This window comes from Carassius auratus, chromosome 20, assembly GCF_003368295.1.
Source record: "Carassius auratus strain Wakin chromosome 20, ASM336829v1, whole genome shotgun sequence".
NCBI classification, from domain to species: Eukaryota; Metazoa; Chordata; class Actinopteri; order Cypriniformes; family Cyprinidae; genus Carassius; species Carassius auratus.
The window spans coordinates 24,401,259-24,420,061 of NC_039262.1; the positions used below are offsets into that span (position 1 = coordinate 24,401,259).

At 40.9% G+C, this 18,803-nt stretch overlaps 2 protein-coding genes across 4 annotated transcripts in view; one reads left to right on the forward strand and one right to left on the reverse strand.

The window, feature by feature from the left end:
* The first annotated feature begins 158 nt into the window (after window positions 1–158).
* LOC113121255 (cyclin-K-like) lies at window positions 159–6,837 on the forward strand. 2 transcript variants are annotated; one of them, XM_026291574.1, is made up of 11 exons: window positions 159–301; window positions 982–1,236; window positions 1,340–1,421; window positions 1,531–1,662; window positions 1,738–1,843; window positions 2,408–2,465; window positions 2,893–3,062; window positions 3,188–3,378; window positions 4,553–4,586; window positions 4,693–4,761; window positions 5,333–6,837. In XM_026291574.1, exons 2-11 carry the CDS (start codon window positions 1,034–1,036, stop codon window positions 5,899–5,901), a joined length of 1,614 nt encoding a protein of 537 aa, XP_026147359.1. In that variant the 5' UTR covers window positions 159–301; window positions 982–1,033; the 3' UTR covers window positions 5,902–6,837. The 2 variants fall into 2 exon arrangements, with proteins under 2 accessions (XP_026147359.1, XP_026147358.1); XM_026291573.1 differs by having other exon boundaries at window positions 160–301; window positions 967–1,236.
* Window positions 6,838–8,038: 1,201 nt separating this feature from the next.
* Window positions 8,039–18,803, reverse strand: part of LOC113121256 (coiled-coil domain-containing protein 85C-B) — a 41,288-nt gene continuing 30,523 nt past the window's right edge. For both annotated transcript variants that reach the window (XM_026291576.1, XM_026291575.1), the window contains 3 exons: window positions 15,276–15,368; window positions 11,396–11,494; window positions 8,039–10,517 (listed from right to left, as the gene is read on the reverse strand). In XM_026291576.1, coding sequence (XP_026147361.1) covers window positions 10,428–10,517; window positions 11,396–11,494; window positions 15,276–15,368 — 282 coding nt within the window. In that variant the 3' untranslated portion in view covers window positions 8,039–10,427. The remainder of the gene's footprint in view (window positions 10,518–11,395; window positions 11,495–15,275; window positions 15,369–18,803) is intronic.

Genomic DNA, 18,803 nt, shown 5'->3' on the forward strand with positions numbered 1-18,803 from the left:
CGTACAGTCAGGTGGTTAATGTAGATTATGTTTTTATCTACTACATAATTATAGCTAAAGCTCATTCTGATTCTGATTCAAATGGAGCTTCGTGTGGTTAAATGTATTTTAGTGTGTATGTCCTCCAAACCTGCAGGGGGCGACTCCAGTGGGTTTAAACACACAAAGAGTGCTGCTGAGAAGAGCCCAAAGAAGACGCGCTGTAAATGGCCGCTTCCATGTTGTGAACGTGAAGACTGGAAATATTACAATTTTATCTAACTGCTCATCGAGATCATAATCGAAATCCTACACCACAACGGTAAGATCACCGATTAGTTATGTTATATAAAACTAAGGATGAGTAATTCATCTGACCTTCCGTGAGCGGGTTTAACGTTACTCTCACTGTCAAAATGAATTGAGGGATAAAAAAAAATCAAACTGCGCTTTTCACATATTAAACGTCAGATTTACAGGATAATCGACTGCCTTCATTTGTGATCAGCGATATCTGACAGATTTAGTGTTTCAGCGTGGGTTGTAGCCGATGACACTTGAGCTCGCGATACAAATGATTCACATACATAGACTTTAAACAGAGCTTTAAATATGTCACACGTGATTAACGCTGTTTATTTGTATTTGAGTATTTGAATCAAGAGGTGTGCTGAGTGTTAATTATAGCTTTATAAATACTTTATTAATCTCTCTCTCTCTCTCTCTCTCTCTCTCTATATATATAGCACTTCAACAGTTTTTTTAAAGCACCTTTACAGTACTAAACAGTAAAATAACTGTTGTAAAATGTATTCATTATAAAATAAACTTCAACCTCAGCTTTAAAATAGCTCTGCAGAAGCTCAATTTAGTTCAAGTTCATCCAGTCATGTCAGTACAGTCCAGTTGATGATGTTTTCTGAATAGTGATGGTCTTTTAAGCAGATGTGTGAGGTGAACCAGTAATGAACTAACTGATATGTTCAGTGTTTTGCTGTACAGACCCGCGCAGCTGTTGCTGTCCAGTTTGGCATCCGCTGTCACCTCCTCCCAAATGAAGGACGGTAAGGAGAACTCTACCGCCACTGCTGGAAGTTTTACCACAAATCTGGACCACACAAAGCCATGCTGGTACTGGGACAAGAAGGATCTGGCCCACACCCCGTCCCAGTCCGATGGGCTTGATCCCGCCACAGAAGCCCGCTACAGACGAGAGGGAGCCCGCTTCATATTCGACGTCGGGACACGTCTGGGACTGTATCCTTCGAACACTGCCATGTACAACTTATTATCAGTTCTGTATGGGAATGGTTTTGAAATATTGCGAGTATTTTTATATGATCCTTAACCAACGTTTAAGACATTATGACACTCTGGCAACTGGAATAACATACTTTCATCGGTTTTACATGTTTCATTCTTTCAAACAGTTTCCCAGATATGTAAGTGTTGTACTTGTGCTCTTAAAAATCTGATAATTTTTACATTCAATGCGTTTTGGCAGAGTATTTCATTTAGTCGTGTTTAAAAGCTTTATGTTTCTCTGTGCAGGTGACTGGGGCTTGTTGTCTTTTCCTGGCTGGCAAAGTGGAAGAAACCCCCAAGAAGTGTAAAGACATCATTAAAACGGCTCGGAGTCTGCTTAATGATGTGCAGTTCGCACAGTTTGGAGATGATCCGAAGGTTTGCACAGTTTCTCATTCTCATGATGTTTCTGCTGTGTTAAACGTCACTGTGTTTCATGAAATGTCTCCACAGGAAGAGGTCATGGTCCTGGAGAGAATTTTACTCCAGACGATCAAGTTTGATTTACAGCTTGAGCACCCCTACCAGTTTCTGCTGCGCTATGCTAAACAGCTCAAAGGTATTAATGGGTTTAAACGAATGGTTCACCCAAAAATGAAAATGATGTCATTAAATATTCATCCTCATGTCGTTCCAAACCCGTTAGACCTCGTTCATCCTCGAAACACATATGAAGATATTTGGGATGAAATCTGAGAGCTGTCAGAAACTCCTATAGACAGCAAGGGTCACGAAACTTTCAAAGTCCAGAAAGGTCCTGAAAACATTGTCAAAACATTTCACGTGACTTCAGTTGTTCAGCAGTAATTTTATGAAGCTACGAGGAAAAAAAATGGAAATAATGAATTTATGTGACAATTTCTTCAGGACACAGATTATTGTTTTGCACAAAAGTATTCTCGTAGCTTCATAAAATGACGGTTGTACCACTGAAGTCTTTGAAAGGTTTGTGACCCTTGCTGTCTATGGGAGGGACAGAGAGCTCTCGGATTTCATCCAAAATATCTTAATCTGTGTTTCGAAGATGAACGAAGGGCGAGTCATTTTTAGGTGAATTATCCCTTTAATAAGATATATAATATTGCTTTGTGGTGATGTTAATCATCATGGTTTGATTTTTCAGGTGACAAGAACAAAGTTCAGAAGCTTGTGCAGATGGCGTGGACCTTTGTCAATGACAGGTGGGACTGTAATTCATTCATTCATTTCTTAATTTACAACAATGGTACTGTATTTCTTTTTTTGTGTGTGTGTTTTTTTTGTCCCCACGATTCTGTGATTATTCAGTTGTTACCATACATGCATATCAGTTTTATTATAGTTAACTAAAACCACACATGTATATCTATGTATACATGTATGTGTGTATGGAGAACTTGAGGCTTCTAATGTTTAATTTGAGTGATCGTTGTTGTTCAGGGATGCACATTTTAAAGCAATATTCAAGCATTTGAACATTTAGGCATTTAAACCCAGTTAATTTTAGACACTGCTCTTTAGCACCAAAAACAAAAGAATGTTTTTAAAGGCATCTTTTTACAAGTAAACTGGTTAACGTGTCATCATTGATTCTTCTGCAGTTCTTAACATGTTCGTGTGTATTTCCAGCCTCTGCACGATGTTGTCCCTTCAGTGGGAGCCCGAGATCATAGCGGTGGCGGTCATGTACCTCGCTGGGCGGCTGTGTAAGTTTGACATTCAGGAGTGGACGTCTAAGCAGTCGTCTCGCCGCTGGTGGGAGCAGTTTGTCCAAGATGTGCCGGTGGAGCTGCTGGAGGGTAATCACATTAATCATTGACAGTGTGCATTTCAAACTTTCTCTCCGCCAAAGTAATCATTTGGGTATAGGAAAAATAACCCTGGTTTTCCATGTAATGATGCATGATCTCCATACCTTCTTCAGACATCTGCCACCAGATCCTGGATCTGTACTCTCAGGGCAAGCAGCCGATACCCCAGCAGCCTCAGATACAGGACAAAGAGAAACCGCCCCCCCCTCCTGCTGTCCCGCCCGGCCAGAACCCACCAGCTCAACCTCCCTCCAAGAAAAACTCCCCCCAGGCCAGCCCACCTGCCAAGATTAAACGCCAACATGTGAGTAAAACACTTGCAGTTAGATGTATTATGGAGATATAACGGAAAACACACATTTGCGACCAAAAATTAGTTTAAGTCACCACCCTGGCACACAGCCGTTCATCTCTGACTTTTATTTGTGAGGTAGCTTTGTGCTTCGGGATTATGGATCGTGTAGTTCTTTGCCAGGGTTTTGCCTAATAAAACTGGTTTGATTTGTAAAAGTGGAAATCACATTCAAAAACGCTATAAGAGTTAAAGATGTCATCTACTCACATTTCATGTCATTCCAACCCTTTCTTTCATCTGAAGAACGCAAAAGAAGATATTTTTAAGAATTGTGGTAGGCAAACAAAACGAACAGGGCTTGAAAATGAAAAAATTAATTTAATAAAAAACTCCGAGCCAAATCGGTTTTCTGTATAATTATTTTTTTCAATTCCTGTGTATTATTATTATTATCCTTCTAAAACTGGTTTGCCTAGAAAAAAAACAAACAAACGGTTAATGACGTTATATTTAAAACTTTTTCTTTGCCTTTACTAACAATAATAATAATAGTATAATAATAATAATAATAAAGTACAGCATTTTCTACTCAGAAAAATAAAATAAAAAATACAGCACCATCTTTTCTAGATTTTGGCCAAATTATAGGCAACTAAACAAAATTTAAAAATCTGTTAGCGCTTTAAAGACATTCAAGTGTTTTTTTAAAGATATTAAAAAATGTTTGTTGCATTGTTAAAAAATGCTACTCGTATAAAATAGCGTTTTGAAAGTAAAAAAAAACATTAAAAAATCTCGTAGGCTCACGTCGCATTATACTATTAGGCTACATTCAGAGATAATTTGGTAAAATGCCGGTAAAGCAAAATGTTACAAACATAAAAGAACATTATAAACTGTTATTAGTTTCCTTCTCTCCACAGCAAATCCTCTAAAGTTAAGGCTATGCGTTTAAGATATAAAAACGTCCATCCAAAAAAACGAATGAATTTATGGTGAATCTGATGCCTTCCTCTCTCATTCGGCACAAATTCAAATGTTTCCACATATGTGACATAACTGGAAGCTAAAATAGACTCTTATTTATTATGTAAATAACGATCTTGGAAGTAAAGGTAGAATTATTACATTCCTACAGTAATTTTGAAGTATTTTAAGGCTCATGTTTTATTTGATTTTGTAGGTCTCTCCTAAAGATGAACCTAAAGCCCCACCAGGTAAGCCCTTCAGGAGGTTTGTATAGTGTTATAATAATGAATATTGATAAGATGATGAATGTCCTACTGTATGCAGTGCTAATTTCTCTCTCTGTCTCTGAAACAGAGCAAGTCGGGTCTAAGATACCACGTCTGGAGAGCCCTATGCCCCCTCTCCCTGTGTCCCAGCCCCCAGGTGAGGATTTCTGTCTCAGGAAATAGGCAGCAAAATAAATCTTTGGTAAAAGTACATTGCTCATCATCTACAAAAAGAATTGTTTACATACATTTTCTAGTGGGGTTATTGGAAATTTGTCTTGGCATTTGACAATATATGACTGTGCTTCCCGCTACTTCAGACTAATTGCTTTTAGTAATACACAGTAATTGACATTAGAAATACATTAGAAATGTATATTTTATTTTTTAGCAAGAACTAATTAAATCGATCAAAATTATCAGTAAAGACATTTATTATGTTACAGTGATTTCTTTCTATTCATCACAGAATTCTGAAGAATGATCAGTGTCCAAAAAAAAAAATCTGTTTTCAACATTATTAAAAAAAATTAGAGTCCCAAATTAGCATATTAACATTTTGACAGTTAAGTCTGGAGTGGAAATCAAATGATCATATTGGAATGATAATTCACAACGTGGTATTATGATTCACTATTTTAGAACAAATAAATGCTGCTCTGAGAACTCTGTGTAAAATGTGTGTAGTTGATACTACAGTGGCCTGTCTCTGACTTGTGCACACACAGACCGCAAGCCTCCGTCTGTGATCCCTGCTCCTCCCGCTGAAGCAGAACCGGCCTCATCAGCTGACATGGATCCAGCACAGGGCCCGGCTCCTCCCCTGCCCCACGGGGCCCCGCCCCCTCTACCTCACCGCCCCCCACCCCCTCCTCCCTCCAGCTATATCATGGGAATGTCCACGTCCAGTTCCTACATGTCGGGCGAGGGATTTCAGAGTCTGCAGTCCATGATGAAGACCGAAGCGCCCTCTTACGCACCCATGCCCCCGTCGTTCGGCCTGCCGTACCACCATGTATATTCACATGCAAACCCCCCGCCTCCAGGCCCTCCGCCCCCAAACTCTTACCCTCCTCCCAATCTGCCCCCACCCACCCCATCTTACCCCCCTCCTGGCTACAACCCCAGCTACCCCCCTCCGCCCCCGCGTATGCCACCAGGGCACAATGTGCCCCCTCCGGTGATGGGCTTACCCCCCGCTGGGTACCCACCTCCACCCGGCCAGCCTCAGGTGCCGCTGCCGCCCCACGGCATGCCGCCTGTGGCAGGAATGAACAGAGGGGCGTGGATGAGATGAGGGGTGATTAAATCAGTCATGTGCCTGTATACAGTGTACACGGTCTGTCCTGGGGTTATGTTTTCTGATGCAGGTTTCACAGGAAGGTACAACATATTTCAGCTGCACAGATCAGCGCTGGTTGAGTCTGGGAGTCCATGAAGTACCACAGACTTCTGCTTGGGTCCAGGGTTTCACGGTTCTGTGGACTTTAAATCCACTGATGCCATTTGAAGGGATAGTTCACCCCAAATTAAAAAAACTGATGTGTTTACACTCCCTCATGTTGTTCTAAACTTTTCCATACAGTTTCACGTTGGCCATGGTTGGTTAATCTAAAAAATGGACCATGATGTTGATTTTTTTGAGGTCATAGAAATAGAGGGGTTATCATCTTTTTTCAAAATGATTACGTGGTTTCTGATCTCAAGTAGCAAGGATTATTCATATTGTTTGTTCTGGTCAATATGAATGGTTTTAACGTGAAGAGAGATCCTGAAGTTTTTTTCAGTTTGGGGGAAACTGTGTCTTTAAATGCGTTCACATCACCACTTACAGTCCAAACCCACTTCTGTGAATGAGTTATGAATTCTTGGTTGTACATATGATTTATTCTGTATTATCTTTAGAGAACTCTATTCAGTGTTATGTATTCACTCTCCTTTGGCTTTGCTTTTTTAGTTGCTGTGTTGAAGTATTCATATTATTTTCTTGGGGGAAAATATCCACAAATCATCCTTAGCAGTCCTTTTATTCAGATGCGTTTCTGGCATCTTTGACTGACCTGAGATCAGGTGCATTGATTTATAGGCATGTTCGTTCTATAGTTTCCCGTATGTGCCTTAGTTTGGTTAGTATTTAATCAGCAAAGGACTTGCTAAGCTCAACCACCATGTGTTTGCCTGGTGATTTTTTTTTTTTTTAGGCAGATAATAAAATTATTTTTCCCCTTGTGCATTTACTTGGTTGTGTCTTGTTTTAAATTGCATGACTGTCAGGCTGTGAATTATCTGAGAAAATAATGTTGTCTTTAATTAAACGTACACATTGTGTTAAAAATACGGTTTAACACGAGAACATTGGGTTCTGTGCAGTTTCAGAATGATACAAACAAGCTCCTGGCTGGAAAGATTAAATAAAGTTTCACAAGATATACCCCAGTATACATTTCTAAAATTAATACTTTATTAAAACTTGAAATACACTAGTAAACAACATTACATTTTGTAATGGTAATGGTGTCATCGTATAAAATGTATTAGTGTTTAAGTTTTATTCTTATTTATTTTATTCTAAATGATCAAACTTTCTATTTTGTTCGCTTAAAATATTAAATACTTTTTCAGAAAACATGTTCTGTCTTTTCCATATTGATATTCGATTGTGTGACATGAACCTCCACACATACAAAATACAAACAAGCCCTGCAGCTAGAAAACTTTACAAGCTCAAATGACTTATTTTTGTACTAAATAAAATGCGCTTACAAGATTTAAATCGCATGGAATGTCTTGAGTGCATTGCTGTAAATTATATATTTTTTATTTTATTTTAAAATGTATGCGTTTACTAAGCGTATTGCATGTAAAGATAAGTATTCATGTATATTATAAATAAAAGAGGTATCACAATACACTGATTCAGATTTTATATTGTGAGGTTGTCGATGAGATGAAATGATTGTAGTAAACAGGAGTAATTCCCTTCATTACCATTAGGGGGCACAATTCTCAACCTTTATTTTATTATTTTGCATTTTGCGAAGCAGCTTTGACACAATCTGCATTTTAAAGATGAAACCAAACAAACAAACAAACAAAAAAACTACATAAATAATGGTGACTTGACTTGGCATGTTTACTGGAATTGGGCTTTATGTAGGCCATAAAGTTGGGACCCACACTAATATAGCTCCGAAATATAGCTCCGAATATGATACGTTTTATTTATATGAAGGATGTATGTTTCAAAATGTAATTAAACCAACACTGAACTAAACTGAGCTAAATAGAAACAGGGATGCAATGAAATAGATATTTATGTTGTTTTATAATTGATTAAGTTTGTAACATCTGTTACAACTTATTCTCCTGTTCATTGCTATAAAGCTGCTTTAAAACAATCAGTATAAAGTGCTATAAAAATAAATGTGACGACATAAAGCAATAGATTGTTTATTGACAGAATTGTTTGGTTCACTTTGTACACCTTTTTTCTTTACATCTTTACCATAAAATGTATCCTGCGGTCATGCTCGCAGCTATTAACACTGAAGACAGGATAAACCTCAGAGGCTTTACACAATAAAACAAAACAGGGAGTAGGTGCATAGGTTCAAAATAAAACCCCATGCACAAAAGAGGCAGCACATGCCAAATAATATCATCCCCGAAAAATCATGGCTTTGTGTTAAGACCGCTTCGGATCTGCTTGCAGTTCCTTTCATTAACAACAATAGCAACTTCTCATGTTTGTAACAGGTGGGTCAAAACTCATTGCCAGCCAATCGAATGCACTCTTACTAATAAAGAAAACACCTCTGGTTAATTCATGTTTAAACTCTTTCTTTAGCTGTCACCCATTTACAATTACATCTTTTGGCTATGTTCGGAATACAACTAAATGCAGCATACAACATATGCTCGACCTTCCATCGTCAGTATGAAGATCGAACTGAATTAGTTGCAATTTATTTGAACATGAAATATTTCTAGACTTTTTAAATGTCAATGCTACTGTTTATGGTTGAAAAATGTGTGCTGTTTTACATACCATTTCTTTTTTGCATTCTGAACACAGCCATAGTATTTCATTTACAGGCATGAGCTGAGCGGTTTATTTGACATTGAAAAGAATATCAGGAAAAAGAGACTCACATACATTAAACTATTGCTGACATGCATTTAAATGAACTGAATGCCTATTGCTATATCCAGACCTTGATCACTAATTAAGTTTAATGGTAACTATAGTTCTTCAATAGTTCAGACTTCTGAGGGAAAATGTGAGGATAACACATAAGATATGGTGCTGAAAGTGCTTTTTGGTAACCGAAAGCATTATTAAACTAGCCGAAATATATAATAGATGAACAAGCAGGGGATGGGAAATATGCAGAACTTCTAATGGATTCCATGAGGGCCTGTGATCATTGTTCATCCAAAACAAACTATAATCATAGTAACTGACAGTGACAGAGAATCCCCCTGCAACAACTACTTAAACGTCCATGAAACTTGATGCACAGTTTTCCTTCATGGACTGAAATATTTAGTCGGGGCAGGAGACATTGATGGACTTGTCTACTTTTTGAGACACAAAGCTGCTTTAATTTAAACTTTGACCCCATTGACATCATCTGTCATGCATTCATGTGGAGGTCAAAGTGGAGCATTGCATGTTTTTTTTTTTTTTTTTACTAGAATCATGAGAAAGGACATTCATCTAGATAAACTCCTAGTGGTGAAAAAGACAGCATAGACCTTTAAAACATTAGGTTAGCACAATTATTTCTTCCAATGCATCAGTCGTGACTGTTAACGGGTCAACCGAGGACTTAAAAAGGCTGGAAAAGGACAACTGAAACTACTGTTTCAGACATGATGTACTGTATACTTGCCATTTCCCTAGACCTGAGAGATGTGATTGTCTAGCATGCACAGCACACCGTTTTAAAATCTGACATCTTAAATGTTCAAATACAATGATTTTCAGTTGTGACCGCCTTTTTTTCATACAGGAAGAGGGAAAAATCTAATTCAGCATGTTTTGTGCTGCTTTTGTGTCTGAGTTGCATTGATCAAAAATTGTTGCACTGTTAAGAAACCCCAGACGCTGTAAAGTTGGAACTTATTAAAACAGCTTCTAGAAAAAGTAAAAACACTTAAAAAGACAACATAATAAAGTGTTTTTTTGTACATATCTTACATCGTCTTTCAGAGTCATTAGTGTAGATTACCTGCACAGGAAGGGTACCAGAACACAGTGGAGTGAGTGAGCATGATCTGGTATCACTCTGAAAGGAGTGAACCACAGTTCGGTGGACACGACTTTGTCAAAAAGGGTGAAGGCAAACAATAATGAGTTTTCTTACATCACTGGTTTGTAAAAACAATATTATGAGGTAAAACAAAACAAAAAAGAGGAAATCTGACTGAACATCACTAGCTGCCAGTAGTAAACACTTCATGGGTCCAGTCCCAAACCACACTGTCCTTTCAGTGTTTCTTCTCTAAATCTAAATTCGGTCAAATTGACCGTTGGGTAATTGTCAACTGAGCAGTCCAGAGTTGGTAAATTCATACCAGATCGATTTCATCAATAAAGAAAAAATATAATTAACAGTCAAAAAATTTCATTTCAAGGTGGATTATTGCTTGTTTACAGATTAACTGAAAATTGGAGTGTAGCGGCCCAATGTTAATGGCAATTGTCAGACACCAAATTATTTGACATGGATGATGGTAGTGGACAGAAACGTTTGTGTCTCTCAGTTTGGTGCTGCTGGAGTTTAATGGTGGCTGAACAGGAGAGATGTTCCTCATGTGTTAGAGCTGACCTTTGAACTGATTCCCAGAGAGCTGCTGTCGGATGGACGGCTTTGATCCTGCTGCGTCACCCAGCTTTCGCCACACCACCTGAACACAATGGGACCAAGTCAAAAAAACATACCTGCCATCCTTCTGTCAGTGCAAAACCTGCATCTTATAAGCTGCTTGCATTTTCAGTGTTCAGGTTTCTTATTTAAAACCTATACTTACAATGTAGAATCTATACTTATGAATGAACCAATTCATTTAGTATGTTCTGTAATATTTTGTTTAAATAACAAAAACAATAATGGTACAGTCAGTAGATGGAATACCATTTTCAGATTTGAATTAAAAGATTACATTTCGCAAGTCTTTAAATCTTAGGGCCAGATTTACAAATTAGTGTGAGACCACAATCCCAAAAAAGCATTGATGGGAGTGGGAAGTTCTGTTGGTCTACTAACATTGTGCAAATGAAAGACCAGTGCAATCTATCAAGAGGAGTGCAAATTACCAACTATTATTGAACTGTTATTCAATTGGCGTATTTAGCATAGAAAGTGGAAAACAGCCAAAACATCCATCAAGAACTCATATGAGCAGAGTTCACAATGGTGTTGAACAGGCCAGGTGTTTCCAGGTGAGAAGGACAGAGGTGTAATTGTGCTCAGAGCTGGATTTCTTCATTCCCAAATTCCACTGAGGGGCCCAACAAACAGATCAAACTATCATGATCTACACCCACTTGGTGACACTTCCTCGTGAAGCGAAGCTTTACCAAATGTTCCATAAACTAACCAGACATTTACGTGATCAGTGTGACATTTTTGGAAATGAAGTGTGATATTGTAATGCATTTTATCTGCCATTGTTCTAAAGCTGAACTAACAAAGGGTCAACTGAGTGGATGGGGCATCACATTTTTGGATCGTGCACAATGTGTTTTACATAGCATGACAGACTTCGCAAAAATAAATACTCACGTTGCACATCTCTCGCACTATGGCTTTCTCTTTCTCACTCAGGTCTTCTTCACTTTCTTCTGGAAGCTGCTTGTCCAGATTATCACGGACCTCCTGAACCTGTTAATACAGTACATGGTCAAGACAATATTTAAAAACCAGCTCAAACAGTTATACTGTACTGTAAAACTGCCATTTCTCCCCCAAAATAGTAGTTTTAAATTAGTATTATTTGACATCCTCTCCTTGAACTGTCACCTTATCGTGGTGGAGAGGTTTGAGTACCCGAATGATCCTGGGAGCTATGTTGTCTGGGGCTATATGCTCCTGGTAGGGTCTCCCAAGGCAAACAGGTCCTTGGTGACGGGCCAGACTAAGAACAGTTCACAAAACCCCTTATGGCAAAATTAAAATCAAGGACCGTGACGTCGCCCGGCATGGCGCAGCCGGGGCCTCACCCTGGAGCCAGGCCCGGGGTTGGGGCTCGTATGCGAGCGCCTGGTGGCCGGGCCTTCCCCCATGGGGTCCGGCCGGGCTTAGCCCGAAGGAGTGACGTGGGGCCACCCTCCTGTGGGCTCACCACCTGCAGGAGGGAGCGTAAGGGGCCGGTGCATAGTGGATCGGGCGACAGTCGTAGGCGAGACCCCCGACGACCCGATCTCTGGACACGGAATCTGGCTTTAGGGACGTGGAATGTCACCTCGTTGGTGGGGAAGGAGCCTGAGCTTGTGCGGGAGGTCGAGAGGTACCGACTAGAGATAGTCGGGCTCACCTCAACGCACAGCTTGGGCTCTGGAACGACAGTTCTTGAGAGAGGCTGGACTCTCTACCACTCTGGAGTTGCCCATGGTGAGAGGCGGAGGGCTGGAGTGGGTTTGCTAATAGCCCCCCAGCTCAGCCGCCATGTGTTGGAGTTTACCCCGGTGAACGAGAGGGTCGCTTCCCTGCGCCTTCGAGTCGGGGATAGGTCTCTCACTGTCGTTTGTGCCTACGGGCCGAACGGCAGTGCGGACTACCCGGCCTTCTTGGAGTCTCTGGGAGGGGTGCTGGAAAGTGCTCCGACTGGAGACTCCGTCGTTCTACTGGGGGACTTCAACGCTCACGTGGGCAGTGACAGTGACACCTGGAGGGGCGTGATTGGGAGGAACGGCCCCCCTGACCTGAACCCGAGCGGTGTTCTGTTATTGGATTTCTGTGCTAACCACGGTTTGTCCATAACGAACACCATGTTCAAACATAAGGGTGTCCATCAGTGCACGTGGCACCAGGACACCCTTGGCCGGAGGTCGATGATCGACTTTGTGGTCATGTCATTAGACCTTCGGCCATATGTCTTGGACACTCGGGTGAAGAGAGGGGCGGAGCTGTCAACTGATCACCACCTGGTGGTGAGTTGGATCCGATGGCGGGGGAGGAAGCTGGACAGACTCGGCAGACCCAAACGTACTGTGAGGGTCTGTTGGGAACGTTTGGCCGAGCCCCCTGTCAGAGAGATCTTCAACTCCCACCTCCGGCAGAGCTTCGACCGGATCCCGAGGGAGTCTGGAGATATTGAGTCCGAGTGGACCATGTTCTCCACCTCCATTGTCGCTGCGGCTGCTCGGAGCTGTGGCCGTAAGGTCTCCGGTGCCTGTCGAGGCGGCAATCCCCGAACCCGGTGGTGGACACCGGAAGTAAGGGATGCTGTCAAGCTGAAGAAGGAGTCCTATCGGGCCTGGATGGCTTGTGGGACTCCGGAGGCAGCTGACAGGTACCGGCAGGCCAAGCGGACTGCAGCCCGGTTAGTCGTGGAGGCAAAAACTCGGGACTGGGAGGAGTTCGGTGAGGCCATGGAGAAAGACTATCGGTTGGCCTCGAAGAGATTCTGGCAAACTGTTCGACGCCTCAGGAGGGGGAAGCAGTGCCCTACCAACACTGTTTACAGTAGAGATGGGCACCTGTTGACCTCACTTTCCGTTGAGGAAGCAGTGGCTGGGGACTCGGAGGAGCACTCGTCCATCACCCGGGCTGAAGTCATCGAGGTAGTTAAAAAGCTCCTCGGTGGCAAGGCACCGGGGGTGGACGAGATCCGCCCCGAGTACCTCAAGTCTCTGGATGTTGTGGGGCTGTCTTGGCTGGCACGCCTCTGCAACATCGCATGGCGGTTGGGGACAGTACCTCTGGACTGGCAGACCGGGGTGGTGGTCCCTCTTTTCAAGAAGGGGGACCGGAGAGTGTGTTCCAACTATAGGGGGATCACACTTCTCAGCCTCCCTGGGAAAGTCTATGCCAGGGTACTGGAGAGGAGAATTCGGCCGATAGTGGAACCTCGGATTCAGGAGGAACAGTGTGGTTTTCGTCCCGGTCGTGGAACACTGGACCAGCTCTATACCCTTTCCAGGGTGCTGGAGGGTTCATGGGAGTTTGCCCAACCAGTCCACATGTGTTTTGTGGACTTGGAGAAGGCATTCGACCGTGTTCCTCGCGACATCCTGTGGAGGGTGCTCCGAGGGTGCTCCGGAGTATGGGGTCGACGGCTCCCTACTTAGGGCTGTTCGGTCCCTGTACGACCGGAGCAAGAGCTTGGTTCGCATTGCCGGCAGTAAGTCAGACCTGTTCCCGGTGCATGTTGGACTCCGGCAGGGCTGCCCTTTGTCACCGGTTCTGTTCATAATTTTTATGGACAGAATTTCTAGGCGCAGCCAAGGGCCGGAGAGTGTCCGGTTTGGGGACCATACGATTTCATCGCTGCTTTTTGCGGATGATGTTGCCGTGTTGGCATCCTCAGACCAGGACCTTCAGTGTGCATTGGGACGGTTTGCAGCTGAGTGTGTATCGGCTGGGATGAGAATCAGCACCTCCAAGTCCGAGGCCATGGTTCTCAGTCGGAAAAGGGTGGATTGCCCACTTCAGGTTGGTGGAGAGTTCCTGCCTCAAGTGCAGGAGTTCAGGTATCTTGGAGTCTTGTTCACGAGTGAGGGAAGGATGGATCGTGAGATTGACAGACGGATCGGTGCAGCTTCTGCAGTAATGCGGTCGCTGTACCGGTCTGTCGTGGTGAAGAAGGAGCTGAGCTGTAAAGCAAAGCTCTCGATTTACCGGTCAATCTACGTTCCTACTCTCACCTATGGTCATGAGCTGTGGGTCATGACCGAAAGGACAAGATCCCGGATACAGGCGGCCGAAATGAGTTTTCTCCGTCGGGTGGCTGGGCGCGCCCTTAGAGATAGGGTGAGAAGCTCGGTCACTCGGGAGGAGCTCAGAGTAGAGCCGTTGCTCCTCCACATCGAGAGGAGCCAGCTGAGGTGGCTCGGGCATCTATTTCGGATGCCTCCTGGACGCCTTCCCAGGGAGGTGTTCCAGGCACGTCTCACCGGGAGGAGACCCCGGGGAAGACCTAGGACACGCTGGAGGGACTATGTCTCCCGGCTGGCCTGGGAACGCCTGGGGTCCCCCCGGAAGAGCTGGAAGAAGTGGCTAGGGAGAGGGAAGTCTGGGCGTCTCTGCTTAGACTGTTGCCCCCGCGACCCGGCCCCGGATAAGCGGAAGATGATGGATGGATGGATGGAATTATTTGACATTTAACGTTAAATTATTTAAGAAAAATATGTTGTTTATATATAACATATAATAATATACATTTATAAATGTATATACATATTTTCCAAATATATAATGAATGTGTGTGTGCGCGCGTGTGTGTGTGTGTGTGTATATATATATATATAAATAAACACAATACACATACATATACTATACATAACCAACAACTTTTATTTTGCATGTAATTAATTGTTTGACAGCACTAGTTTAAAAGATTAGTTTTGAACAGTATATCTGCTGTTTTATCAATTGTAACCTGTTTTGTTCAACGTTTTGATGAAAAAGCTACATTTGATAATGTGTGTGAAAATGTGTGTACCTTCATGGCATGAACCACAGCTTCAGGTTTCTGTACAGATGAGACAAACCCGGTGGAAGGAGAAGACTCACTGGTCTGTAGCCTTCCAGTCCCCTGTAGAGGAAAACACATGTTAGTTTGCTCCTGCCAAATATACTAGGACATTTTTGGGGAATATAGTATTATGGAAGTATACACTACTCAGTCAGTAAGATTTTTTATTTATGTTTTTTTGAAAGAAATTAATACTTTTATTCAGCAAGGGTGAATTAAATTGATCAAAAGTGACAGTAAAGATGTAATATTAACACACACAAAAAAGTTTTCTAAATATGATCCAGGTTCTGTGACTCACTGATTTAATTGCTGGTTTGTTGAAAAATTATAATTGCAGGGGTGTCTCCTGCCTCCCTGTAACCACTTTTCAAACCAAACCTACGCCTTGTTTTAAAAGCTAAGTTAAAAACATAAAAACATCCTGCTGAAAACATCACCTCAAACCATTGAAACATAGCAGCTGGTTTATAACTGGTCATTAGTGGGTCCAGTTTGGTTTAAATGGTCAACCAGCGGAAGGACAGTAAATGTTACCAAGAGTTTAGTAGAAATTTGATGATTGCCCATTCATGTACATAAAAGCCAAGATGACTCTCCTAAAAAATATTTTCCCATCACCATCTTAGCTTAGCTTTTTAGATTAGCAGCTATCAGGTAACTAGCTGAGCTAGTAGTGTCAGGGTTTTGCACTGTCACTTTGTTTTATGTTTGTTTCTTGTGTCTAGTGTCAGTGCATGGCCTTGTTAGTTACTTTCTCGGCCATGTGCTCCTTTAGCCCCTCCTCCTTGTTTCCTCTTTACCACACCCTCTTGTTACCGTAGTTGGTCTAATTGTGCTCACCTGTCCCTCATGTATTTTCCTCCCTATTTATAGTGCACCGTACCCTTTTGTGTTAGCTGTTCTGTTTATTGTGTTCCTGTTGTGAGATCTGTTGTGCACTTCACTACCTCTTGTATAGGTCTGTCTTGTCAATAAAACCTTGTTATCTCACTGCAGTTCGGTCCTCCTTCCCAGATCCCTGACAGGTAGATCATCGTGCACCAAAAAACAAACCAGCTCATATACAATATCATCATGCAGTCCTGTTCTCATTGGTGATACATCAAGTAATTCATCATTGATAATGATCTGTCTTAACTCCGAGATATGAGGATCATTCATAATGAAAACTACATTCCATCTAAAACATTCATCTTTGCTCAACATCGCACACAGCAGCCCAGACAGCTGCGGAGGACAAAAACCCCTGGTTGTGTTTAATCATTCATACCGCATGAAGAGAGCCGGACATGATCCGCATACATTCATACTGATGATGACTGCAAAACACCCCATTTAAAAAACACTTGGTGGTGGCCTAAAAAGCATTGAATACACCTCTCCAAGTCTTTCGTAAGAGATCTTATCAATCAAAGCTTCTGGAAGGAAGAACTCTCCATAATTTGAGATGGTTCCCATTGAAACACCATGCAGAAATCCTTTATATAAATGGTTAAAGAAAGACAATTCCCACTCTGTTTAGACTAATAAGTGCTGACTAAGAGGACAGACTATAGTGTCAACTCTTAGACAGCAAAACTGGGATTAAACACAATTTGCATGGTTCTAATACGTGGAAAATTATGTACTTTTCAATGTAAGTGTCATCAAGTAATTTGAAAGTGAATTTCAGTTGTCAGATTGTCAACAAAGAGTTCTGGATTATGATAATGATGACAGAATGTAATGGGGAAGAGACAATTCAATGAATTCAAGTAAACCCAACTCTTGATAAAAATATGACAATAAAAAATAACACTGCAAGAACTAAGCATTAAAAATGGTTTAAGAAGAAGAAAATGCAAACGAATGAATGGAACATCATTTTGGTAACAGAGAGATTTATGTTTGGTATTGCGTGAGATTTATCAGCTATATTCACAAAATCAACATTTTATGATCTACATTATGCAGTATTACTACAAGTCTCTAAATCGTGAAAAACTAAGTCTCTTAATGCACTCAAACTCATTTCTAAAAAGCCAGTACTTCTGTATACTTGCCACATGCAATTAATAAAACAGCCAATGTTGTATGATAATTATATTCATAAATCTTCTATATGTCTATCATGTAAATTAATACACCTCGACATGTTAAAAGATTTCATTAAAATTTGGTCTGTTGTACTGGTGTTTTTTTATTATTTTTATTTATAAATTTTTTTTAGGTAGTCAAATAAAAATGTAACAGTTTAGTATAGGGACCAATTCTCACTAGTAACAAGTTTATTATCATGCCTATTAATAAAATATTTATAAATACTTATAAAATTTACTTATAAAGCACATGTTCTACATGACCGTATTAAACATCCCTAATCCTACCCAATACTTAAATCTTACTGACTAGTAATAAGCAGGAAATTAGGAGTTTACGTCAAAGTTGATGATTTGGGAAAATAAAGTGTGACCAATGATATTTTCATCAAATAAAATGTGAACAAATTAACTGCTTATGTAATAAAATAGTAATTAAAGCAAACTGTCTTTAACTATTTATCATTGGCTAATTTTACACACAAAACAACATGTGATGGTAATGTCTGATGCCTTTGTTCACTGCTACGAAGTGACACCAAAAAGCTATAAAACATGAAAGGTCAACTAAAATAAACTGGCACTTGACCTGTTTTCTCAAAGGAGATGCTGAGTCAAAACAATTGAAGGAATTTCAATTCAAGCTCTGCATTAATGCTGTAAAGACTTTCGGCTGACGATGGCAAGGTTCTCAAGCAAGCATGCAACATGAAACACACGGTGGTGAGACTTCCTGTGCACTGGCTGAAGGCTACACGTTCAAAGGCGCATTTGCTTTTCCATTTATTCATTCATCGTATTTTCAGTAGGTCTGTTAATTTTCCAAGGGAAAATGAAAGGAAAAGTTTTCAAAGGTAGGACAAGTGCCTCCAGGTCTGTACAGGAAAAGCCTATAGCAGTCTATACCAGATGAAAGATTTAATGCACCAAGGATCTCCTTTTCCCCACATTGTTGCTGAATAGAGCTAAACTGATTAGGCTAAGCTTTCATATTGGAATAATATCCCATGATATCTAGTTTGAGCTGCTTCTTCTTTATTTTTTTATCGGGCTGTCAACTGATTACAAATTGAATTACGAATTAACTTAATGATTATACATGCTGATTAATTAACTGAATTAAACAATATAAATATTTACCGACAAAAGTATCTGAAAACATTTGAGACAAATGTCAAAAAGTTTGTTTATCATTAAACAGAATCCCATCACTGTCCAGCAGGACTTTTATTATATCAAGCGTATGCAGATATGTAAACTGACTTGACTAATTATTAGTATATATATATTTAAAGATTGCATTACCTTATTTTCTGGGGAAAAAAAGAAAAAAGAAAGTTGCATCGATGTAGGTCACAGAAATTAGGTAAAACACTGAATGGTCACACTTTATTTTTAGGTCCAATTCTCGCCA